This window comes from Pseudorasbora parva, chromosome 7 (assembly GCF_024679245.1).
Source record: "Pseudorasbora parva isolate DD20220531a chromosome 7, ASM2467924v1, whole genome shotgun sequence".
In the NCBI taxonomy this organism is placed as follows: domain Eukaryota; kingdom Metazoa; phylum Chordata; class Actinopteri; order Cypriniformes; family Gobionidae; genus Pseudorasbora; species Pseudorasbora parva.
In genome coordinates, this window is record NC_090178.1 from 13,638,171 (window position 1) to 13,664,991 (window position 26,821).

General features: G+C 41.2%; 1 protein-coding gene across 3 annotated transcripts in view; it reads left to right on the forward strand.

Moving 5' to 3' along the window:
* Window positions 1-266: 266 nt before the first annotated feature.
* The window catches only part of col6a4a (collagen, type VI, alpha 4a), a 44,126-nt gene continuing 17,571 nt past the window's right edge, over window positions 267-26,821 (forward strand). The window contains exons 1-14 of one of the 3 annotated variants that reach the window (XM_067448220.1): window positions 267-309; window positions 6,372-6,469; window positions 12,085-12,675; window positions 13,344-13,898; window positions 14,981-15,598; window positions 16,097-16,654; window positions 18,072-18,629; window positions 20,851-21,423; window positions 21,538-22,113; window positions 23,012-23,367; window positions 24,454-24,532; window positions 24,705-24,850; window positions 25,174-25,266; window positions 25,349-25,402. In XM_067448220.1, the coding sequence (XP_067304321.1) occupies window positions 6,394-6,469; window positions 12,085-12,675; window positions 13,344-13,898; window positions 14,981-15,598; window positions 16,097-16,654; window positions 18,072-18,629; window positions 20,851-21,423; window positions 21,538-22,113; window positions 23,012-23,367; window positions 24,454-24,532; window positions 24,705-24,850; window positions 25,174-25,266; window positions 25,349-25,402 (4,833 nt within the window). In that variant the 5' untranslated portion in view covers window positions 267-309; window positions 6,372-6,393. Of the gene's footprint in view, window positions 310-417; window positions 466-6,371; window positions 6,470-12,084; window positions 12,676-13,343; window positions 13,899-14,980; window positions 15,599-16,096; window positions 16,655-18,071; window positions 18,630-20,850; window positions 21,424-21,537; window positions 22,114-23,011; window positions 23,368-24,453; window positions 24,533-24,704; window positions 24,851-25,173; window positions 25,267-25,348; window positions 25,403-26,821 lie in introns of those variants that run through there. The other 2 variants (XM_067448219.1, XM_067448221.1) reach the window with 2 other exon arrangements.

The following is a 26,821-nucleotide window of genomic DNA, read 5'->3' on the forward strand; positions in this document are numbered from 1 at the left end:
TAATGTTGTTTATTACAAAGTACAATTACAAACGTATTTTAATATTTTTTATTTTTATTGTATGTTAGTTTTATTGTCATTTCATCTCACATTAAATGAAACGTACACAATAAAAGGTTATAAGGTGTTCTGATGGGATGTTTATATATATAGCCTATAGTTTGAAAATTATATTCCAAAATATGTCGAAGAACTCATGAAAAAGAATGAAGATATGGCGGGGGGAGGGGGTTCACTGAGGAGTGGTCACACACCATCCAGGCACAGATGCGCTCGTGCAGTGCTTGTCTCGCGCTCCGCAGATGCACAGTAAGTACACGCGCTTCATTCTTGTGTGCAGAGGAATTTAGCTGCATCATTGTGTTGTTGAAAATTCCTGAGTTTTTTATTTATTTATTTTTAGTAAGAGCTGCAGCAGGGGTGTCGTGGGTGTGTGGAGAAAGCTAAGTGAGATGAAAGTTTAATGTAGGTTACATGTAAACATGTGACTGTTTATTTAAATCTATTGTTCTTTTTTACGTGCCAATGTTCATTTTTTGGGGAGTTAGTGTAATTCATGGTAATAATAACATTACGATCATTTCATTAGTTAAATATATATTTTTTCAAAGGTTATGACCCACATCTTGGCGCGTGTCTGTTTTCTGAGGGCTCTTAAAAATGTATGAAGGCAGCAGACAAGGAAAAAATAGTATACATTTCCAAAAGATTTAATTAAGTATTTGCGTTACACTCACCAGCCAAATACATGAATTCCCTCATAATAATAATAATAATAAAAGTTATTTTTCATGAACAAATTGGTTCAATTCAAATGTGATAAACTGGGGGAAATACTGGAAGCTGCTGAAAAAGAAAGCTGAATTGTTCATCTTTGTTGAATGTGGTAAATAAACCTAAAATCAACATTCAATCAACTTGGGGGGTATGCCTGTAAGTCCCCAGTAGTCTCCTCTTTATTTACATGCTTTTTATGAATATGATGTGTTTGCTTGTTCAGTGATGCTATTTACTTAAGTCATGAAGATTGCATGCAATGCCTCCAATCAGATAGTGGCCTGGTCTAGTTTGGAAATGAGGGGGAAATGAAGTGTTATCATTACAATTCCTGAGGCAAGCCACTGAAGCTTCTCGCATAGTATACGGAATATATTCTTCATATTTTCGGCTTGTGGTGACTTATGATCCTAATAAGGTGTTGTGGAGCTTCGGTAATTAGTTACTTAGTTAATTTGGTGTACAGCCAAAATTCTGCGTTTAAAGGATTTTACAACCCAACATAATTGCACATCTGGCAGAGAAGATCACAGCCATATGTTAAATTCTGTCAGGATGCTTGATCATACACAATACACAGTACAATGAATTGTTTATATGTAACATATGTGGCATGTTATGCACATGGGCAGACTCAGTAATTACAGAAGAGAGCATCAAAGCCGTGTCTTTACCCATGCATACCCAGATGTGCTATGCTTTGTCACATGAAACTGACTGTTTGCCATTGAGGAATACAATCCAGATAGATTGAGGTCTAGATTGCACCATTGAGGAAGGTAACTGTAATTGTAATGGGGTGATTTACAGAGTATTGCATTTGTTATGTTTGATTATTTGATATGATAAGATCATAAGGCAGGAAACGCTTGACATAAAAGAGCACTCAAAGATTTGCCCCAGTGAAGTGACCTGTCATGGCCCCTGGCTTTGCCTTCTCAATCTGTCAACTCTCTCTTCACAGTTTAATTACTTCCTTATGCACATTATTTAAAACCCCCACATGTGGGCCTCTCAAAAGGTTTTACACTCAGTGTGTTGTTTTGTGTTGCCAAAATGGTTGACTTGGCATAAAACGTCCATAAAAAATCAGATTGTCTTTTGATCTCTGTGCTGTATTTCCTCTTGAACTAGGGTGTGGTTTAGTGAATTGGAGCAAAGACAAAATGATAAGAGAAGTCAATGTAGAACAAAGGAGCAAATCCAAGGCACTCTTCATCAAATTATTAAAAAGCCTTTATTTAACTGGCTCTTTCATTATGAAAAAATTAAAAGACATGAGGGAGGAAAGCAACCCACGCATAGCGGCCCGAACAGCCTTCAGGGTGTGTTTCCCAGACAAACAATTTCCTCTTTTGTATGTGCTGATTAAAAACACCTGCGTAACATAGTAAATTAACACGAGCTATGCAAAAACAATCCACTGGGTGGCAGGCTGTAAATGTTCACATGCAAAAAAAGAGATAAACATAGGGGGCCATACTAGCCTGGATGCCAGCCGAACTTAGCCCCGCCCACAAAATGTTTAGGTCGGGCAGTTCGGTCTGGCCTTGCTCCATAGAGGAGTAATTATCTTCGAACAGAAACTGTTTGGACCAATGAAATCATCAGGGTGGGCTTTAGACAATGATGGACAGATGATAAACAGTAACGTAATCATGCACGTCCCCAGAGGGGCTTGGATTATATTTTTTCGAATCGTAAACGGAGAGCTTGTTTGTATATGCATTCACCTTCACAATTTCTCTCAGAAATGATGATCATGTTGGGTAAGTACTCTGTGTATCATTAAATTATTTTATTTTTTTACAACACCGGCAAAGATCGTGTATTCCAGCCTGATTCCAGCGTGCGTGCAGACAGGGTTGCCAAGTTTTTACAACAAAACCCGCCAACTACTAGCCCTAAACAATAGCTTCTCGGGGGTTCTCTGGGGGAAAAATGGCGTTTGTGGGGTAAAATGTGTGTTATTTTGGCAAGGTTGCCTGCTAGAATTCGCACTCATGGGTCTATATATCCCATAATAGTCGCTTCAACCCGCGGACAGAGAAAACAATCCTCGGGGAAAAAACGCGGACTTGGCAACACTGTGCAGTTGAGCTCTGTTGACTTCGCTTCGTTGCTCTGATTGGTTGTAGGTCTATCCAATTGATGTCTTTCCTGGTTCGGTTGAAACACGCCCCATAATCACAGCCCAGTGGAGCAGTTTCAGACTCTGGCTAGAATTGAGTATGTCCATGTCAGGCTGGGGCCATACATCATGAATATAAAAAAATATATCGAAATACAGAGAGAAGCCACTAGGTGGCTATACTACAAATCAAGCACAAACAAATTCAGAAAGAATTACTACAAGAATGGACTGAAATCAAATTCTTCATTCAACCCTAGGTACACAGTGGCCTGTAATTCCTATATGTAAAAAGTTTCTCTCTGTAAAAGTAATTTTGATCGGTCACCACCCCAAATATTCTTTTTAATTGTTTCTAAGCCTTCAACCATTAGGCCTTCTGGATTGCTGTTATGCACTTTTTGCAAGTGTTTTGCCATAGGATAATCGACATTGGCTTTTCTAATAGCATTTTTATGCTCCGAAAAAATACGTAACGCGTTTCGATTATGCCATTGGTTCCCGTGTTGTGATTGGACAGCAGCTTAGCGCACATTGCCCGGAAAGGCCACACCTCTTACCATAACGGGGAGATGCAAGTGCTCAATGTGCTCTTCTCCACGTGGGAGAGAAACAAGACCACGCCCCCTTTTTTGCGTGTTCTTGTGGGCAGAGGGTCAGTCAACAAACGGTTCTAGTGACGTCATTACATCCCTGCACTTCCTGCTGTAGTCCAAACCGGCGGTTCGCTGTAGGCTTTGAAAGGGAACTTCTGTTAAATAAAATATCTCGCTTGGCATTGAACTTTGAGCTTTATAATTTTACAGGTATTATTTATGCTCTAACAGCAGCATTACACACTAACTAAACTGGGGTCGCGAGGAACAGGACCTTTAATACTTTTTAAAAATAAAACGCCATATTTTTCACAAATAAATTTAACCTTTATTTCACACCGCTGTCTCCACTGTCCTTTGAACGACTCGTTTGCTTCCTGCTTCTATGAAGCCCATCCCTCCGAAAAACGCAATGGTCTTAGATTGGTTAGATGGCCAAATGTAGTTTCATGTATTTTTATTGGCTGAAGTGCCAAGCACAGGTTGCCGGAAACGCCACGGCCTTTACCATTACGGACAGAAGTCACATCTGCGGTGTAAATAATGGCATCAATATTGCCAAACCAATTTGAGCCTGAATCAGACTCAGATAGCGGGGATGAAAGTCAAGCAGAACCTCTGCACGCAAGGCTTTTAATGGTCATTAGTGAATGGTAAGCATTTTCGTATTTCAAGTATTTTTGTAGAGTCACTGCTGTTTGTTATTTTTTCATACTCTGGTTAAAGTTTTACTGTAACCTAATACACGACCGAGTAGCTTGTTTGTAAAGGCATTGTTTTATTTGTAGCATGAACATCTTGTTTATATAATATATTTTATATAAATAAATAAACGATGTTCGCAGGTGTGATTACATATAAGTTTGTTGGTGTTTGTAGCCGTTTGCTGGAGAAGTATGAAACAATTTAGTTAACTGCCTAGCGTAGCCAAACCACATTGGTCTTGATGCAACCAAAACACATACATAAACTACACATTGTAAAGACATGTACTTATAGGTTTAGGCCCATAAAGACCAGCTTCTGTCTTTAATGTGGGAACTGCTTCATCTTTTAGTATGAGCAAATGGCTAAATGGTGCATTGCAATCAGTTGGAACTGAATTAAACACAAATTGTAACCATTGCTCGCGAAGTCCAGCGGCCCGAGGAAGGCCGAACACAGAAGTTGTGCACTTGGGGTGAAAATAACTTTGTTTCGATGGCATGTCTGCTACACTCTAGCCTACTGCAACAGCTCTCTCTCTTCCGTAATGACTGCGACTGGGCCTCGCCCACTTTTTTCTGTGTTCGCGGGGGCAGTGTTAAAGGGTTACTTCAGCGATTAGCATATGGCTTTGTATCAGTAGAAACCCTATAGCCTGACGTGGTCATACTCAATTCTAGTCAGAATATGAGTCTGAAACTGCTCCATTGGGCTGTGATTATGGGGCGTGTTTCAACCGAACCAGGAAAGACCTCAACTGGATAGAACTACAACCAATCAGAGCAACGAAGCGACGTCAACAGAGCTCAACTGTTGGATTGAAAATGGACAAACCCAGAAATTGGGTTGTTTGACCCCAGTGAATGGACCCATTCAAACAACCCAATTTCTGAGTTTGTCCATGTGGCAAGCAGCGGGGCGAGGGACCGCGAGAGCGGGCCGATGACGAGTGGTAATGAGTACCAACTGCGTGACACACCGGTCTCGTCTCGCGGCCAAGGGATGGGAGCATAAAAGGAGGAGCGAAGGCAGCGGAAGATGAGAGAGGACCAGGCCTGGATTTATGTTATGTTTTGTTTACGTTTTATTATGTGTGTGTGGGCAGTCGTCCGTGAAGGGCTGTGATGGGTCCCCTCACAGACGATTGCCCACACACACACACACATAATAAAACATAAACAAAACATAACATAAATCCAGGCCTGGTCCTCTCTCATCTTCCGCTGCCTTCGCTCCTCCTTTTATGTATCTTTCCGCTGCTTGCCACAGTCCATTTTCAACCCAACTTTGGTTGTTTTTAACCCAGCATTTTTAGAGAGCACACTTTTTGCTGAACAGAATAAAACAAAATCTTAGCAATTTAAATAATTAAATTGGACTATGGGAAGTCTGACATTTCTGTGGTTGTTGGGTCTTTAAGGTTGTGTTCTGCATTCCATGAAAAGATTGGCATTCCTTTCTTCTCACCACATGAAAGAGTTTGTGTCTTAGGCTATGAGAGCTTGATGGTCTAGACATGCCCTCATTTTGACCTTACATTTTACAGCTCATCTGTGAGTGAAACATGCTCTATGCTGTCATCCAACACAAACATTTTTTAAGAGGGGAAAAAACAACACTTTTGTTTACTTCACTGCAAGTAGACCATTTATTTTTGTCGTTATGTTTTCAGTTCATTTGGGTAGAATATAAAACTGAGACTCATTTCAGCACAATTGTTATGCTTTGCTTAATTTTTCACATTTTAATCTGAATCAATTAAATCAGAAGAATGTATGATTAGTGAATCTAATTTTTTGACACTGTTTATTAATGACATGGAAACTTAAATCACATAGAATACATTAATTGATTTCTTTAATAATTCCATACAAAACTAATTAAAAAAATGGTTTTATCATTCTTTATTAATACTGACTGTTGCTATTCAAATGCTCCTCATTTTAAAATATGTATTTTAAGGAATAATTTTATCTTTCTGCTGTATTTCCTTGACTGACTTTGGTTTTTCAATTTGATTCACCTCTGTAAAAATCAGATGTTTGCTGGTATAAGTGAACTTTTTCAGAGATCTTCTTGCACGTGTTAGAGGTCATCAGGTATTGCTGAACTGACTGGTATTATAATGCAAAATTGATTTTTTAAAATTTTTTTCTGTTAAGGCTTTCGGGACGCACTGAGACAATGGGGAAGGCACTGACATTTCTTTCTGTTTTAGTCATTACATCATGTTTCATTGCAAGCACTGCACAGCAAACAGGTAAACACTCAGATATGACAAATGTATGCAATTACTAATTTACAGAATAATATGAGGCAAACAATGTTATATTAAATGTATAATGAATATATGAATATGTAATGTTTATGGCTATTATTATTCTTTAAAGGTGCAGTGTTTAGTATTTATGAGGGTCTGTTAACAGAAATGCAATAAAATATACATATATTTTCAGTAGTGTATAAAAAAATACATGTACCATTATGTTCCCTATCTGGGAATTCGAGCTGCGTCGAAATGCTGTGAGAACGCCTCTGCGTGAATGCATCGTGAAGCGCGTGTAGAACCAGTCCATCGGGAGATCAATAGTCGCCGACGTGATGACGTCATCGACCGGAAACTATAAAGCGTCCGCGAACACAAACAGGAACTAGCTTCTGTGCCTTCAGTAAGCGATCTGTGTGAACCTGTCTGTCTATTTGGTGTTTTTGTCTGTATATTAGAGAGAATTTTCCACCTTTGTTAAATATATCTGATATATATTTTATAACATAAAGAGAAAAAGGAGATTATGGCGAGTGAACAGCATTTCACAGTGTGTTCATCCCTGCCCTCGAAAAAAATATATATTACGTGTGGGAAAACACACTCATTGTGTATGGCTGTTTGGGAGCGCAGCATGCTCAGGCAGCCCTCGAGGGGGCTGCTTGCGAGCATTTTTGAGCGGTTTGCGTTAAGAATGCTGCGCTCCCGCCGGGCACTCTTCGAGGAGGGTGCTTCGGCTCTTGTTCCCCGCGGCTCGGTCCCGCTCCTGCCGAGACAGAGTGGTGGCTTCAGTCGTGGGGTTCACACATGGACCTTACAGAGGGGTTCGAGACGGGCCCAGCCTTATCTCAGCCCTCAACTGTACCGTCCAGTGCCTCGTCTCGGGGTTTGGAAGCCCGCTCTGCGGTCTCTTCCTCCCCCGGCGGGTCACCGGTGCTCCAACTATCCAGCTCTGAGGAGGTGGACGTTGAGAGCATCGCGACTGAAGACTCGCCACTTCAGTCACCCGCCGTTCTTCCCCGACCTGCACACCGTGGTGTCTAGGTCATGGAGGAAACCGGTATCATATAGAGTGTTCAAACCTCAAACATCTGCATATAGTAATATATTAGGGGTGAGACACTATGGTTATGGGGCGATGTCGAAGGTCGAAGAGATGCTTGCGAGCCATCTCTCGCCTTCAGCTGCTTCGTCCCTGGCATTTCCCACAAAGCCGTTAAAAACAACTTTGGCATGGGTGGGTAAGGCGTACTCCGAGTACAAGCTCCTCACGTAGGGCGCTCGCACCGAGGCCTTCGAGGGGTAGGGCTGTTCGGAGGACAGTCCTTATCGCCAGGGAAGTCTCGTCGAAGAAATCCTGACACCAGACGGGTCAGGACAACGAGGGGTTCCCCTCCGAAGGAAGTCGGTGCTTACCTCAGCACACGGTACCCGTCTTCCTTCGGTGCCCACAGGGGGCCGCGCTGCCAACCCCGCCGCAATGTCGGGTCGCAGAGGGTCACCGCGGGCCACCTGAGGGTGGTCCGCCCCCGCCTCGGAGGGCATGCGAGTAGTCAGGTCAGGTGTTCCCTGCCATTTCAGGGCACTGCACTCGCTGCTCAAATTACATCAGAGGCCAGCCTCGAGAGGCTGGTTCCCTTAGTTTCCCCTCCGTGGGAAGACGGTGCTTACCTTTGCCTACGGTACCCGTTGTCCTGCGGCGCCCTCTGGGGGCCACGCTGCCGACCCTGCCGCAATGCCGGGCGCAGACTGTCCCCGCGGGCCACTCGAGGGTGGTCCGCTCCCCCTTCGGGGGGCTCCCGAGCAGTCAAGTCAGTCGTTCCCTGCTGGTCCGCCGCTTCAGGGCACTGTGCTTGCTGTTCAAAGTACACCAGAGGCCAGCCTCGAGAGGCTGGTTCCCTTAGTAGATTTTCTAGACGAATGGAAACGTCTATCGAATATATCTCATTGGGTCCTGCAGATAATAGAAGGGGGGTATGCCATTCAATTCAAAAGGTGGCCACCTCTCTTCAATGGTGTCCTACCCACAGAGGTGGGCCCGGAGCAGGCTCTGGTAATGGCACAGGAAGTAGAGACACTCCTGCGAAAGGGGGCTATAGAAAGAGTTCCTCCTCCCGGCAGGGAGTCAGGGTTTTACAGTCGTTACTTCATCGTGCCCAAGAAGGATGGGGGCTGCGCCCGATATTAGATCTGCGCCTATTAAATCACTCTGTGGCAAAGCTAAAATTCGAGATGCTCACACTCAAACAGATTGTATCACAGATCAAGTCAGAGAATTGGTTTGTCACCATAGACCTCAAAGATGCGTATTTCCATATCTCCATCCTTCCACATCACAGGAAGTTTCTGAGGTTTGCCTTCGGGGGAGAGGCATACCAATATCGAGCACTTCCCTTCGGTCTAGCACTGTCACCCCGCACATTCACCAAGTGTGTGGATGCAGCTCTGGCGCCGTTGCGGCTGCAGGGCATCCGCATACTCAATTACATCGACGATTGGTTGATTTTAGCTCACAGCTAGCAGATGGCGGTTCAGCATCGAGATGCTGTTCTCGCACACATGGCGAAATTGGGGTTGAGGCTGAACGCCAAGAAGAGTGTGCTTTCTCCGGCTCAGAGAACCACTTTTTTAGACGTGAACTTGGACTCTGTAATTATGCGGGCGCAATTATCGCCGACACGCATAGCATCGATCCTGGCAGCAGTCAAAGAACCGAAGCTAGACCGTGCAGTCACTGTAAAGCAGTTCCAGAAACTGTTAGGCCTCATGGCAGCTGCGTCCAACGTGATACCTTTTCACCTGCTCAACATGAGGCCGTTACAGTGGTGGCTCAGAACGAAAGGGTTCTCCCCGTCGTGCTCTGGTCATGTGGAAAGATCCTGGGTTTCTGTCCCAGGGACCTGTGTTGGGAGCTCATGTTCGTCGCGTAACACTAACGACAGATGCTTCCCTCACGGGGTGGGGTGCGACCATGGGTGGTCGTTCATCCCAGGGTCTATGGCAGGAACATCAGCGGTTATGGCACATAAATCGACTAGAGATGCTCGCTGTGTTTCTTGCATTGAAACAGTTTCTGCCCGACCTCAGGGGCCATCATGTATTAGTCAGGACAGACAACACATCAGTGGTCGCCTACATATAAACCATCAGGGAGGTCTAAGGTCCCGTCCCTTGGACAAACTGGCACGTCAGATCCTCCTGTGGGCCTAAGGGAAACTGCTTTCGATCAGGGAAGTTTTCATCCCAGGGGTCCTAAACCAGGAAGCGGACATCCTGTCGAGGCAGGGGCCGAGGCCCGGGGAATGGAGACTCCACCCCAAGGTGGTGGAGCTCCTAAGGCAAAAGTTTGGGAGAGCAGAGATAGACCTGTTTGCTTCGGCAGAGAATTCTCACTGTCCTCAGTGGTTCTCTCTGTCTCATTCAGCCCCACTCGGGTTGGACGCCATTGTACAGGAGTGGCCGAGGCTGCCCCTGTACGCATTTCCCCTGATTGTTCTGCTTCCGGGAGTTCTGGAGAGGGTACGCCGGGACGGAGCCCGTGTACTTCTAGTGGCTCCGTACTGGCCGACCAGAATCTGGTTTTCGGACTTAATATCTCTCCTGGAAGGTTCTCCTATGGAGATTCCGACCAGGAGGGATCTTCTCTCTCAAGCGGGCGGGAGATTCCTGCATCCCCACCCAGAGTTATGGAAACTGTGGGCCTGGCCTCTGAGGGGGCCAGGCTCCTAGAGGAGGGTCTCTCGACTGAGGTCATAGAGACCATCCTGCACTCCAGAGCTCCATCTACGAGGAAACTGTACGCTCTGAAATGGAGACTGTTCTCAGCATGGTGCAGAGAACGCCAGTTGGACCCAGTTAACTGCCCGGTTGGTACAGTGCTGGAGTTCCTGCAGGCGAGATTCTCGGCAGGGTTGAACCCCTCCACAATAAAGGTGTACGTGGCGGCCTTAGCTGCTTTCCACACTCCTTTGGGTGGAGTGTCTTTGGGAAGACACCCTCTAGTTACACGTTTCCTCCGTGGCACTTTAATGTTGAGGCCGGTGGCTCATTCGAGGGTCCCGAATTGGGATTTGGCCATTTTTTTACGGCCATTTTTTGTCTGAGCCTCCGTTTGAACCCATAGAGGAAGTATCAGAGAAATTCCTCACGCTAAAAACGATTTTTCTGCCGGCCATCTCGTCCCTTAAAAGGATAGGTGACATACAGCCCTTGTCGGTAGGGCCCTCATGTCTAGAGTTTGCGCCTGGCATGGTGAAGGCTTTCCTTCACTCCAGACCAGGATATATCCCCAAGGTTCCTACGAGCCCATGGGGTCCTATTACTCTTCAAGCCTTCTGTCCTCCTCCCTTTATGACGTCAGACCAGGAAAAACTAAATCTGCTGTGCCCAGTTAGGGCGCTTGACGCGTATGTCCACAGATCTGCCCTGTGGAGAAAATCTGTTCAGCTTTTTGTCTGTTTTCGAGCCCCGAAAAAGGGGGCGCCCGTGTCTAAGCAGAGAATGAGCAAGTGGTTGGTCGAGGCCATTTCACTTGCTTATGAAGTGGTCGGACAGCCGTCTCCTCTGGCTGTCCGGGCGCATTCTACCAGGGGTATGGCTGCTTCTAAAGTTTCGTTTTTGGGGGCTTCCCTCCAAGAAATCTGTAATGCGGCAGCCTGGTCTTCGCCGCTTACTTTCGTAAGGCTTTACGATCTGGATGTTGCATAGTGGGGGCGCAGGTGCTATCGTAGTCGTGTGCGCTACAGTTTCACACATACGAGGCACTTGGTCCTATGGCGATGTGGGTATAGCGTTCTCACAGCATTTCGACGCAGCTCGAGTTCCCAGATAGGGAACGTCTCGGTTACGTATGTAACCCTAGTTCCCTGAGGGGAACGAGACGCTGCGTCGCTCAGCCATACTCCCGGCATGCCTGTGATCACTTACTTCAGGCTGTTCCAGAAGCTAGTTGCTGTTTGTGTTCGCGGACGCTTTATAGTTTCCGGTCGATGACGTCATCATGTCGGCGACGATCGATCTCCCGATGGATTGGTTCTACACACTTCACAACGAATTCACGCAGAGGCGTTCTCACAGCGTTTCGACGCAGCGTCTCGCTCCCCTCAGGGAACTAGGGTTACATACGTAACCGAGACGTTTTTATATTATATTTACTATTTACAGACAGTAAATAGTTTCAAAAAAACTTTATAAAACAAATTCTATTTGAAATAATTGCTATTCTTTTGAACTTTCTATTCTTCAAAAAAATCCTGATACATTTTATATTTATAATTTAAAATTATTAAGCGGCACAGCTGTTTTCAACACTGATAATATTAATGTTTCTTGAGCACTTATTCAGCATATTAGAATTATTTATAAAGGATCATGTGACATTGAAGACTGGAGTAATGATAACTATATTAACTATTTTACTAAAATAAAAAATAAAAATGGTAATAATATTTCAGAATATTACTGTTACTGCAGGGTTAGGTTACTTGGTGAGCGTGAGAAACGTCTTTCTAAAGCATTAAAAAATCTTACCGACCCCAGCATGATATTAATTTATGACCATTATATATGTCTCGACTGTCATGTGCTGTCTTTTGTACTCTCATTTATAGGATGCCTGTATGAAAACCCGGCATATGACATTGTATTCCTCGTGGATAGTTCTAGCAGCATCAGTACTCGAGACTTCCGGGAGGTCAAGACGTTCATGCACACTTTCGTAGATGGTTTGGATGTTGACACTAAAAATGTACAAGTTGGCCTTGCTCAATTCAACAACGATCCCCACAAAGAGTTTCTTCTGGGGGGCTATGCAAACAAAGCAGAGCTGTTAAAGAAAATAGATAACCTTCCATACCGAACAGGAGGCACATTTATGGGAAAAGCCATGAATTTCCTTAAGGACAATTATTTCACGAGTGTGGGTGGAAGCCGCATCAATGAAAAGGTGCCTCAGATTGTTGTGGTGATTACGGATGGAGACTCAGTCGATGATATAAACGGACCTGCCAGAGATCTGCGACAGAAGGGTATTATTATCTTTGCTATTGCTGTCAGTCCCACCAATATGACTGAGTTGAAGGCCATCGCCAACAGCCCACCTGAGCGTTTTGTTGTTAAAATCGACAATTACCAAGCACTGCAAGGACTGACGACCACCATGAAAGAGACAGTCTGCGTCTTGATGAGGGATCAGGGGCAAGGTAAGTTAAGTTTTGAAGCCATGTTCATAAAAGTCAACAAGCCTCGGCCTCTGGTGATCCAATCACAAGTGGTCATGTGAGATATTTGTATTATTTATATACTGTCATATGATTTATTCATATTTTAAATCTGTTTGACATCAGGTTCAAGTACAGGTCACACAACATTGCAGGTTGGCTGGTGGTTATGTTGCCCGCATACCGCCTCCCATGGCCGAGACTGGTATTACGATACCTTTTGGGCCGGGGCTAGTAAGGCTACTGCTAATTAAGGTTGATATCTCTGCAGCACTATAACTTGACATTTTTTTAATGACATCATCGCCCTTATTTCTTCTCATTCTTTTGATGCGTGTAAGTCATTTTTTGGAGATTTTTACGTCAATTTTTACACATGGCACCTTTAATTAAGCTTATTTTAGTCTGAGCTGTGGCATAGTGGGCTGTACACATGCTCAGTAGAAATATAGAAAGCCCAGAAATTAGCTTTTTTCCCCATTGTTTTTCTTTGTAACCATGCACTACAGATGTGTTTAACCCATGTCTTTTGCAGCATTTTGTGCATGATGGTTTATTTGTAATAATTTATTGTGTAATATTTTTAATATTCATGTATTAATGTGCAAATACATTCAATAATTGTTAATTCTTTATTGTGTCTGTTTCAGCTCTCGCCCCAAAGTTTGCTGATATATTTGTTCTGGTGGATAGTTCATCCCAGGTAGAGACACGGCAGATAAGGGACCTTCTCAACCAACTGGCAATGCAGCTCAGTGTGGGTGATGGATCTCATAAGATGGCGTTGGCTCAGTTTGGCGAGACCGTTGTCAAAGAGTTCCTGTTCAATGATTTCCAAACCACGGAAAAAGTCGTTCAGTACATAAATCGGTTCATGCCCAGGCCAAACGGAGAGCAAAAATTAGGAAAAGCCATAGATTATGTTCGCACTCACTTTCTCAACACGGCATCCGGCAGCAGAATTGCTAAAGGCAACAAGCAGTATCTGCTGGTGCTGAGAATAGGGAACTCATACGACTCCACTGTGAGGGCCATACAAACAATGAAGAATCAGGATGTGACCGTGATTGATATTAGATTGGAAGCAAATTTACGCTACCTGTCACCTAAACTACGTACTTTCCAGATTGACCAGAATGTTGTGGATGTTGCTTCAGACATCACAAAAAGGATTCAAGAAAAAGAAGCGTTCAATGTTACAGGAGGTTAGTTTCCCTTTATTTTAACCATTTAATTATGAATTTTAGGTGCTTAAAGGTGCAAAGGTGAGAAATAATAAGATAAGAAATAGTGATAAGAGAAATATTGATACATACGAATAGTTTTTTAGTTAAAATGTGTCCAGTTATATCAGTGACATAGAAGATGTTTTAGTCTACATAAGGTGGGTCATGGTGGCCACCATGTTAAGATCATGACAAGCCATGTTTTGCAGTTCAGCCCTATAATAAACACACCTCAACCTTCTGTATTTTCCAGAAAATGTTAAAGGGATAGTTCAACTAAAAAAAAAAATTTCTGTCATACTCACTCTCTTGTTCTAAACCATATGAATTTCTTTCTTCTGTTGAACACAAAAGATATTTAAAAACATATGGGCACAGTTAACGTTGTGCTGTGTGGGCCTTTGTGTGTAATATATAAAATGACAAGTTGTGTGGAATAATCAAGTTCACATAACTTCTTTTTTTTTCAATTACAATTACGCTTGAAGTTTATTACTTAATCATGTTAAGTTTTCTCACTTTTTTAAGTTAACTGATCACTTTTTACATGAATGTTAATGGGGCCCATCAACTGTTTGGTAACCGACATTCTTCAAAATATGTTCTTTTGTGTTCAGCAGAGAAAATAAAGGTTTGGAACAGCTTGAGGGTTAGTAAGTGATAACAGAATTATATTTTTTATAACTTGTGTTGCATACTAGTCAATCTGTGGTAACATCTTATAAACGCCAGAGCTCATGGGGGCAGCAGAGAGCTGCTGCGTTGGTTGTTTAGGAAAAAAACAGTTCAAAATAACTGAAATCCAGTAGTTGATCATTTACGTAAACTGAAAACCTTTGCTGTTAATATATATATATATATATATATATATATATATATATATATATATATATATATATATATATATATATATATATATATATATATTATATATATATATATATATATATGAACTTAGCCTTAAAAAAATCACCTTTGAATATTTTTCATTACTGTTAAATTTTACCTCACAACTTTTCCACCAGTTAACCTATTAATGCATTTTTATTGTCTTCGAACAGACTGCAGATCAGCCCAAGTGGCTGATATTGTGTTTATTGTGGACGAATCTGGCAGTATCACCAGAAGCAATTTTGAACTGATGAAGCGATTCCTCCACCGCACGATTAGTGGCCTAGAGATGAACCCTGACAGTGTGAGGGTGGGAATGGTGCTTTACAATGACAGACCCAGGGCTGAAATTTACTTGGACACATTTGATAACAAGAATGATATTCTGAACTATATTAAAATCATACCATACCGAGGCGGAGGAACTGCAACCGGTGCAGCCCTGAGGTTTGCCATGGATAATCTCTTCACTAAGAGTAGAGGCAGCAGGAAATCTCTTGGAGTTAAGCAGATTGCTGTAGTCATCACTGATGGCAAGTCACAAGATGATGTCACCGCCACAGCTGCTGATCTGAGGCGCTCAGGAGTAACTGTTTATGCCCTTGGGGTGAAGAATGCTAGTGTGGAGGAGCTTACTAAAATGGCATCCTACCCTGAAAGGCAATTTGTGTTCAATGTGGATAGCTTTCAGATGCTTAGTTCTCTGGAGAAAAGCCTCAGAAAGAGCCTTTGTAAGGTTGTGGTCAATAGACGTTTTGACAAGAACAACAGATTCCTCTTAAAACAAGGTAAGATTCCTCCTAAAACAAGTATTAATGCATGTTATTACTCTTTAACTTAATATACACCGATGAAGTGTGACATACAATGTGTTTGTTTGTTTGATGTAACCGTTGATATTTTAGTTTAAAGAGAACGAAAATTCACCTTAGCAATTTTCTAAATCTATGTTATCGATCTTATTTTGAATGATTCATCCATGTCATAACTTGATCTTCCAATGAGGGACCAGACTTCTCTTTGGCGATGCTTATTTTGTCTGCATTTTACTACTATTTTGTAGAATGGCTTGGGCCAGGGAGACTTTAAAATGATACCGATAACATTTTTCATAATCTATTACTTTTTTAATTATTTTTATTGTATTATTTATTTTTAATATTATAATACACTTAACTTTACAGAGCTTTTGCTGAATGTTATGCTTTAGATGGTTAAGAAATTTAGTGTTACAACAGCCTTTATATTCCCCTTCTCATAATTTCATGTAATTCAATTCCTTTTAGGATGTGTGAACACAGAGGAAGCAGACATTTATTTCTTGTTGGACCACTCTAGCAGAACTCGTGCCGACTTTGAAGATGTGAAGAAATTTATCCTAGGCTTCCTGCAATTATTCAACATTGGACCTAATCGAGTTCGCGTGGGAGTTGCTAAAGTCGACCGTGATCCGATTCTACAGTTCAGCCTGACGGACCACAAAAACAGAGCCTCTTTAGAAGCAGCTGTGAAGAACATCATTCAACCCACTGGAGGCACAGAGAAAGGCAAAGCACTATCCTATGTTGCCGATCTTTTTAATCAGGCTAAAGCGTCCCGTTCGGCTAATGTGCAGGAGATTCTCATTGTCATTACTGATAAGGAATCTCAAGATGACGTGAGTGAACCAGCGGCAGAGCTGAGCGCTCAAGGTGTTTCAGTCTATGCCATTGGAGTTAAGGATGCCAACCAGGATGAGCTCTTTAAGATGACGACTGACGAAACTAAGATGTTTTACGTGACCAACTATGATGCCCTGAATGCCATCAAGAGTGAAATTGTCACAGATATTTGCTCACAAGAGGGTAAGACTAATCAAATATTTAATGCAAAAGAACATACAAACAAAATTGTATTTATTTATTTTTGACTGGTTTAAAAAATTTAGACAAACATTAAAATACTAATCAAAGATACCATTGAAATGTTTGAGGTCAGATTTATTCGAAAGAAATACATTATTTTATTCAGCAAGGATGCAATAAATTGATTAAAAGGGTAAAGTAAAGACATTTGCAAATGTTTTCAGTATTGATAGTAATAAGAAATGTTTCTCGATTACCAAATCAGCATAGAATGATTCTGAAGGATCATGTGACACTATACTGGAGTAATAATGCTTAAATCCTATCACGAAGATAAAAAATATTTATATATAACTTATTATAATAAGTATTTAGAACTCTTTCCCCACCATTGACTGCATTTTCCAGCTTTCCGTGTTTTCCCTGTTATACGGTAGGGGGCGCTATGACACATCTTCTGTAATGCCGAACTTACACTGCACAATTTTAGCCCCAATATTGACTCGCTGACAGGTTTTGTGCAATTGCCGACAAATGCTTGCCTGGCTATCACCAAGCCAAGCTCAATTTAAGATTGAACATCAGTCTGGTGAGTCTGCTCTCTATTTTCTACTGCACGAGAGGTGTGATAAACGAGCATAATTCAAATGACTCTGTACACAATTGGATAGTCCTTCAACCAATCAGACGACAAGATGCGTGATCAATGGGCAACGACCCATCGCTTCTCTGTCCGTCATTAAGTTAAACCCACCAATAGCGCGCCAGGGGAATAAGCCAGTCTGTGATTGGTTCCTGCAAAAGTGTAATAGAAGCAGTAGAAATTAATGTACAGGTTTCCAGACAGTTGTAGGGTGAAATCAAGTCACCGGCAGATCAGGCTGGGATTACCCAATGTAGACAAATGCCCGAAACCATTGGCAAATGTACGTGAGTGACAGTCACGCAGAATGATCAAAGAAAATAATGCAGTGTGAACTCAGCATAAGAGTACTGAATCTTCTGATCAAATTTAGCATATCTAAGCTGATCTATATGTAAAATATCGAGATCATCAAAAAAAAAATTTAAGCAGAGGCTCTGTTCTATCTTTTGATATATTGCTGGAAAGAGCTAAATTAGAAAACTTATTTTAAATTAACACAAATTGTTTAAAATAACAGTATTTTTGTTCAAATAAATTCAGCCTTATATAAGAGATTACATTAAAATTATAAACATTAAAACATTCTACCAACTTCAACATTTTGAATAGTAGTGGATTTTCTTTGTATCTTTTTTTTGTTGTTGTCTTATCTCACACAATTTCTATTCTCAATAATTGTATTTTAATTATGTTAGATATATTTACTGGATTTGAACACAAGATGAAAAAAACTGGTTATGTAAATAATTGTTTCTTTTCTACTTTCTTTAGCCTGCAAGAACAGTGTGGCCGATATCATGTTTTTGATTGATGGCTCTTCTAGCATTTACAGCACAGACTTTACATCAATGAAGACTTTTATTACCAAAGTTGTTAATGGTACCGTCATCGGAGAAGATAAAGTGCACATCGGTGTGGTCCAGTTTAGCAATAATCCAAAGGAACAATTTGCCTTGAATAGGTTCTATAACAAAGATAAAGTAGAGGAAGCGATTAATGACATTGGACAGCTAACGGGGGACACATACACAGGAAAAGCACTCTCATTCATTTCAGACTATTTTGATGCATCCAAGGGCGGTCGACCTGATGTTCCACAGTTCCTCGTAGTTATCACAGATGGGGAAGCTCATGATGCTGTCGCCATACCTGCCAAGGCCATCAGAGACAAGGGTGTCACCATCTTCTCAATAGGTGTGGGGAGTGTAAACGCCACACAGTTGTGGGAAATCAGTGGAACTCAGGATAAAGTGTACGTGGAGAGGGATTTTGATGCACTTCAGTCCATAGAGAAAAACCTCCAATTCAAGCTCTGCAGCTCTGACACAGGTGAATCATAAAATGTTCCTAAAATGCCACATTTACCGCACACCCCTGTTAAAAAAGAATTGAACGCTGGTTATTCAGGGTTTGGCAAAAAATCTCTTTCATTTTGAAATTAAATTGGATTGAGAAGAAGTGAAATTTGCTGATTAACAATTCTAAGAAATACAACAGGCAATGGCTTTCTGGGATATATATTTATTTTAAAGGAACTGTATATAAGAAATGTATTTTAATTAATCATAAAATGGCTCTGTTATGTCACTAGACAACAAGAAATCATGTTAATTTCAAATACTAAAATCTCTGAAAACAGTAGTCCGGCCAGGATATTGTCATTTAAAGGTGTCATTAACTGGCTTTTTTATTTTTTTGCTGTTGTCTGAGGTCAACTAATGATGTTCGTGTGGTTTTTACATTCAAAAACATCATAATTAATAAGTAATAGGCTATTTTCTACACTGGTTTTGAGGCTTTTTCAAAAACGCTGGGTTTTGGTTGGTGTGCCGCACTGAAGACTTGGAAGTAAACGCCCACGGCTAGGATTGGATAAGATTTGCATATTTAATGAGCTTAAGCTCCCGTCAGTCCACATGATGGAGAGGAGAGAGTGAGAGAGAAGCAACCGGAATGATTATCTCGATCACATGGCTCGTAAACGTCTTTATCAAACAAACACAATGTTTTAACTCTCATCGACCCGCGATTGATTGGACTATTATTTTTATATTATAAATAGCCTGCAGGATCGGACGATATAAGCGCGAACACGCGCGCGCGCCGCCCTTCAGATGTCAGAGAGAGAGAGAGAGAGAGAGAGAGAGAGAGAGAGAGAGAGAGAGAGAATGAGAGAATGAGAGAATGAGAGAATGAGAGACAGAGAATAGCAGAACATTGGCCTGCCGGGCTTTGCGAACCCTGGTCCATGTCTGAGTCCAGTGTGCGAAAGGTAGGCCTATGTTCTGTTTGAGACATACACATAAGCAAAACGATCTATAACAATGCAATACTATCACATATCAAAACACGTTTTACTCACATGGTGTGTTGCACCATTCCTGTCGGATCCTAATCCAGCTGCTACTAGCATTCCATGAGTCGGTGAGTGAGGCTACTGAACTACAAGTGCTCATTATTCTGTATAGGCGGTGTTTCGTTGCGCACTGACGTCGCGCACTGACGTCAGTAGAAGCACAGGACCGTTTGTTGAGCCTGGTGTCTATAAAAGCTTTTCTTTGACTAACAAGGAAGTTTTCAGCTCTGAAACTTAAGAGGATATTCTTATATTACCATGACCTTTTATATATCAAAAGCTCAAGGAAAAGATGAATCCTCAAATCATACCCCTTTTAAAGTTGTTGTTGCCGCCCTCAACTGATGTTGATGTTGACATTTTGTGTTTTGGCCTGAAGCTCCACCCTCCACCTATCTACCAATCACAAAGTCAGTAGTGTTTCGCCATCCGGGTTGCCAGCTCTGCTCTAGTTACCTCAGCTGCAGCTACAAACGTTCCTGCTGAATCCTGCAGCCAATCTGGCAACCTCGAGTCGGGGGGATGGGGAGAGGGGATACACCGCTCTACAGTAATTTGAAAGTGATTGCAGTACCAGTTCTGGCCACAATCTTACATACACTTCCTTAAATTATAGGAATTCTACTTCACATTTTAATTGGAATTCTGCACCCCATTAGTTACCCTTTTAAAATTCACTACAAATTAACCATGTTGGTTGACTAAAACATTCTGCTGGTGAACAACAAAGCTATGACCAGCATCAAACAAGCACTAGAATGAACCAATTTGGAACAGTAATTCCCCAGCAAGAAATTGTACATTTAAAATATATAATATCCTTCCAAACACAGCCCTGTAATCTGAGCTATAAAGCAAGGCAATATCTGTCATTGAACATTTTATAGATGTCTAACCATAGTCCAAGAATAGACTAGTCATCTAGAACATGAACTTGAAACATAACACCTTGTAATCACTGTTGAATTTGCTTACATGATGGAATATCATACATCCCGTTAATTATTTTGGCAATAACGACATGTAACCAAATTGAAGGTTATTTTGGCTACTCTATAGCCGGACTATATCGGGTCTATAGTTAACTGATACAGTGAAATATTGCTTGCTGGGTCATGCTAGTTTAAGCTAGACTTGGAGTACATGATTTCTTTTTGGAATATCAATAAACCTTTTTTCTCATTTTACCTGTAGGTTGTCAGAGCACCCAGTTGGCAGATGTGATCTTCTTGGTGCAGTGCACCAGGCAGATTCGCTTTCAAGATTTTGAAAACATTAAAAACTTTTTAAGTTCCGTGGTGAACAACACACAGATTGGGGACAATCTAGTTCGCATTGGCATTATTGTCTACTCAGACACTCCGAATCAAATTTCCCTAAACCAGCACAACAATAAACGTCAGGTACTGGAGGCCATAACAACCTTGAAGTCCCCAACTGGAAACGGCTACACAGCGAAAGCTCTTAGATACTCACTTGCTTACTTCACTGAAGCGAATGGTGGGCGACAGGGACGAGGCATACCTCAAATGCTATTCTTGATCACGGACGGTGATGCTCGAGACCAGCAAAACCTACGTGCACGGGCTGATGAGTTTGCAGCCAAACGTATCAATGTATATGGAATTGGAGTGGCCAGAGCTCAAGATAGCGAGCTGGAGAGGATTACCATGGACAAAAACAAAATCTTCCGTGTTGATAATTACGCAGGCCTTCAAGATCTGCAGAAGAACATCTCAGGTGTGCTCTGCAGTGCAGCCAAACCAGGTAAAAACCATGCTTTTTCTTTAGATCTTAAGAACTTAAATGACTTAATTAGGTTTCATATTTATCAGCATGATCAGTATTGGCTCATCTCAGTTTGATTGTTCTGTCTTGCAGAATGCCAGAACCAGGTAGCTGACCTGGTGTTTCTGATTGATGGATCTGAAAGCATCAGCGAGGAGTCATGGGAAACTATGATTTCTTTTTTGATTAATGTTGCGAACAAGCTCCGTATTACTCCAGAGCTTTTCAGAATCGGTATAGCCCAGTTCAGCAACATTTATCAGAAAGAGTTCTACTTGAATGAGTATAAAGATGCAGATGAAGTGAAATCAGCAATTCAACAAATCACACAAATTAAAGAAGGGACAAAGATTGGAAAAGCTCTGAGTAACGTCATGGAATTCTTCCAAGAAAGCAAAGGGAGTCGCAAAAAGAGCGGCGTACCGCAAAATCTCGTACTCATCACTGATGGCGTTTCATCAGACAGAGTGAACGAAGCAGCCGATAACCTCCGAGACTCGAAAATTAATGTTTTTGTGATCGGAATAGGGGCTGTCTCATTGCAACAGCTCAGTTATATTGCCGGGTCACCAGATAGGTTATTCAAGGTGCAGAACTTCAACTACCTTAACCTGACAACAGCCACATTTGTTGATACCATTTGTGCTCATGTACCACAATCACAATCAAGTGAGTAGAAGTGCCAGTGTTTCTATGTCTGATATTAAATTGTAGCACGTTGAAAATAACCTTGAAATACACCATTAACTAGAAATATTGTATATTGGTACCATATTGGATATTGGCTGATATTTATGATTTTTCCTTTTTTTATTTATCAACACTAAATTAAATTGTATCACATTGAAAATAATCTGGAATATACATTTAAGAGAAACACCAAACTAGAGTGCACACAATTTTTGTTCCATATTGGTTATTGGATGATATTTGAGCTGTTTTTAATTTACCAGTCGACACCAAATAAAATTGTTGTGGTACATTGAAATTAATTTTTAAGAGAAACACAATATCATATTATTATGATTTTGATAATTAATTATGCTTGTTTGTGTCTTTAATTTTTACATTTAGATTACCTCTGCTATTATCTTAATGGTCACTTAAAGTTACAACAAAAAATTTTTTAGGCCTACTGTCAGATATAATTAAAATTTAATTAATAAACTTAATTAATACATTTATTAAACTCAATTAATAAATTTTTCATACTGCACATTATAATGCTGTGATAGCTAAATTCACTTGTAGCATTTAGAACGATTGATTTTGATAGGTTTTGGGGTTAATTTTGATTAAATTAGACAAAATAGGATATCATTTTATTATCAGCCATTTATAACCCAGACAGCAACATAGTCTCTGCCCAGATCAAATAAGGCTCTCATCTGGTACGTGTTAAATCCACATGTACCAGATGTTGCCCGGATCTGGGCCAACACTTTGGTGCTGTCTGGGAAGCAATGACATAAAAGCAATTATTGGTTTCTCAATTTCTGATTTAAGCAGTGATAGCATTCAAATTTTAATAATCACTTATCACACATGAATTCTATTTCTCTTTTAGGTACTGAATGTACTGTTGACATCGGCATCGGATTTGATAACTCCCGCACCAGTTCAACTTCTCGCTCAATCTTTAAAGACCAGAATAAGCTGCAAGCCTACCTGCCTGAGATCATCCGTTACATTTCAGTTGTGCACAACTTGTGCTGTATCGACCAACCAACCCTAAATACCAACGTTGGCTTCCGATTGATCGATGCTAATGGAAAGAAGTTGGATGATTTTTCTTTTGAAGAGTACAATGAAGGTGTGGTACAAAAAGTGATGGCTCTGCAGACTTCACAGTCTCTGAAATTCAACTCCCAGCTTCTGCGCTCTTTTGAGGAGAAGTTTAGAGCTTCCAGTTCTAATGTAAAGGTAAGAATGGCAGGAACCAAACCAACCGTATCTGACAAATACACTAATTTGCCAGACTGTAATTACTTAAAGCTGCAGTCTGTAACTTATTTTGATCAAAAAATATTTTTGAGCAAATGCATAACCAGCCAGTGTTCAAAACTATCTCCTACCATAGCCCGATTTTTGCAGCAAAAAAATAGCAGCTTCAAACAGAGATGGCTACAAAGAGGCAAACCTTACGGACTGCAGCTTTAAGAATACCACTGGAATTATAAAGTGTTAAGCTTGGGACATAGGCCCTGTCCCAAATGGCACACTTCATGGGGACTTTCGATCTTGTGGACTTACAATGGCCGCTGCGTGCGCGTGTCTGTTAAGTCCACAAAACCGTAGGGTGTCCTATTCGTCATTTAAGCTTAAAGAAGGGTGCTCGTGAGCGCCCCCTTTGCGGCTGCTATGCGCCCTCGATGCGCACTTCAGCTAAGCCCGCAAGTTTGCGAGCTACGCAGAGGAATTCTTACGTCGTGAAAGTGCGGACTCAGAGGAGGACCGTGAGGGTTTAGGGTGCCATTTGTGACAGGGCCATACTCTGCAAGAATAAAGATATTTGTTACATTTTGCATTGGCAAGAGCAAGAATAAAGTTTTTGTTCTGGGCAGTACATTCCATACTTCATGAGAAAAGCAGGTGCCGAACATCTGCGTTTCTCCGCATTAACCATGCCCACTTTAAATTTCTGACCAGTCACACAATTGTTCTCGGACAGCCGCAAGAAAAATGTTCTGCTCAGACGATGTGTCGAGAACAAGCTGTGAGAACTCCCAAACCAGGGCTGTGAGAACAAAATGACATAATTTTTTTCTCACAGCCCAGGGAGCCAGAAATGTTTTCTCTTTTCTTGTGGTATGTAACGACCTTTACTCTGTTGATTGACATTAAGATAGATAGATAGACAGACAGACAGACAGACAGACAGACATACAGACAGACAGACAGACAGACACACCACTATAGACCAGCCTGAACCAACATATTGGATGTTCATATTTAAAAAGTTGGTATTTTCTTCAAGGAAGTAAGTTTTTCCTTAATTTCTCTTCATAGGTGCTGATCGTCTTTACAGATGGGTTGGATGAGCCTGTTGAGGACCTTCTGCTTGCCATCAGGAGCCTCAAGACGAGTGGTACAGTGACTAAAACAACATTTAATTTCTTTAGAAACTCTTTACTTTGTATAGCTTTTCAACAAAAACAACTTCATCCTGTGTCATACAGTATGTTAAACTTTTCCAGATGAGCCTGGTTCAAATCAAAGGCTAATTAAATTTGCTAAAATTGCCTTTGTGACATACACAGGTGTAAAAGCACTGCTGACTGTGGCACTAGATGGATTTAAAAGCACTCTTGACCTGCAGAGACTAGAGTTCGGTCGAGGATTGCACTACAAGCAGCTTCTATCCATCGGCATGCAGAATGTGGCCAGTGTCATGCAGAAGGAGATTGTAAGTCTGTTTAAATTGCATTAAACCAATCATAGGCAAAAGAATGACACTTTAGGGAACCAGTCTTAGATTAACATCAAGTAGAATATACATTTCACATGAAATAAACAGTACTGAAATACATTAACTGGCTTATGATTTGCTTTAGTGATCACAACAGTGCTTTGACGGCTGAATAAATAAATGGCTCCCTGTAGGTGGGAGTGTGAGGCGAAAGGGAAACAGCTGTGAGTTTTTAAGAGTGCTGAAGGAAGAGTGCCTGGTCAATCCATGTCAAAAATCACAGTTTCTCTCTCTCTCTCTTCATTTCTTTCAATTCGCAGGATACAGTTGTCTCAAGGGAGTGCTGTAATGTGTTGTGTAAATGCACTGGTCATGAGGGAGTACGTGGAAATCAGGGTCCTCGAGGTGTTAAGGTGATTAGCTAAAGATTCACGACTGAAGATTTACTGAACATGGAGATAAGTGTTTAATTTGTCTTACTGTACTGCTGATCAGGGGTCACCTGGACTGAAGGGGCTTCCTGGTTACCCTGGAGAAGAAGGAGGGCCTGTAAGTTCTTCAATTTACATATATAATTCCTTTATTTACATTCCTTTATATATATATATATATATATATATATATATATATATATATATATATATATATATATATATATATATATATATATATATATATATATATATATATATATATATATATATATATATATATATATATATATAGCCCACAAGACAAAAAAAGATGAATTCATTAAAATGACCAAAAGTTTATGAACCATTGATCCTTAATACTGTGTATCGTTACCAGGATGATCTACAGCTGTTTTTTTTTTGTGTGTGTGTGTGTGTGTGTGTGTGTGTGTGTGTGTGTGATGGCTGTTCACTAGTCCCTTGTTTGTTGTCAAGCATAGCATCAGGGTAGTTAGTCAAACTTTAGTCCAAACTATAGAAATACGACGTCTATCACAGCATACTTATAAAGCTCATTCAGTACTATCAGCAGCTATCACGTTTCTCCAGAGCTCATTTACCCTCCTCCATCCCCAGCTCCACCTCTTGTGGATTCGTAATTCCTGAATTATTTTGTACATTTAATATCAATATTAATGATATCTGCAATACATCATGTTAGTTCTGTTCTGTTTACCCTAAGGGGGGTTATTGCTGGCGAGTTATTGCTGCTCATGATTCCGTTCTGGGCAAGAACTCCCTGCACATCCATGCAGACTAGCATTGATGAGAGCAGGGAGTTCTTGCCCAGAACGGAATCATACCGCCAATCCAAAATATATGCTAATAGTCAATCAATCATCTTTGAAAATAGTGGTCCTGACAGAACTGAGCAGTTGTTCTTCAGCTGCTCAGTTCTGTTGCAGTTGCAGAACAGTTGCCCAATGTTCTTCAGAAAAATCCTCCAGGGCCTGAACATTCTTCGGTTTTCCAGCATCTTTTGCATATTTTAACCCTCTCCTGCAGTAAATGTATGATTCATGTATGATAAATGTATCTTTCCACACTGAGGACAATTGGGGGACTCAAACACAACTATAAAAAAGGTTAAAACATTCACTGATGCTCCAGAAGGAAACTAGCCTGACGTGGTCATACTCAATTCTAGTCAGAATATGAGTGTGAAACCGCTCCATTGGGCTGTGATTATGGGGCGTGTTTCAACCGAACCAGGAAAGACCTCAATTGGATAGACCTACAACCAATCAGAGCAACAAAGCAACGCATTGTCAAATGTCAACAGAGCTCAACTGCACTGTGTTGCCAAGTCTGCGTTTTTTCCTGCGGGTTGAAGCGACTATTATGTGATATATAGACCCATGAGTGCGAATATTAACAGGTAATCTAGCCAAAATAACACACATTTTACCCCCCAAATGCCATTTTTTTCCCGGAGAACCCCCCGAGAAGCTATTGTTTAGGGCTAGTAGTTGGCGGGTTTTGTTGTATATATGAT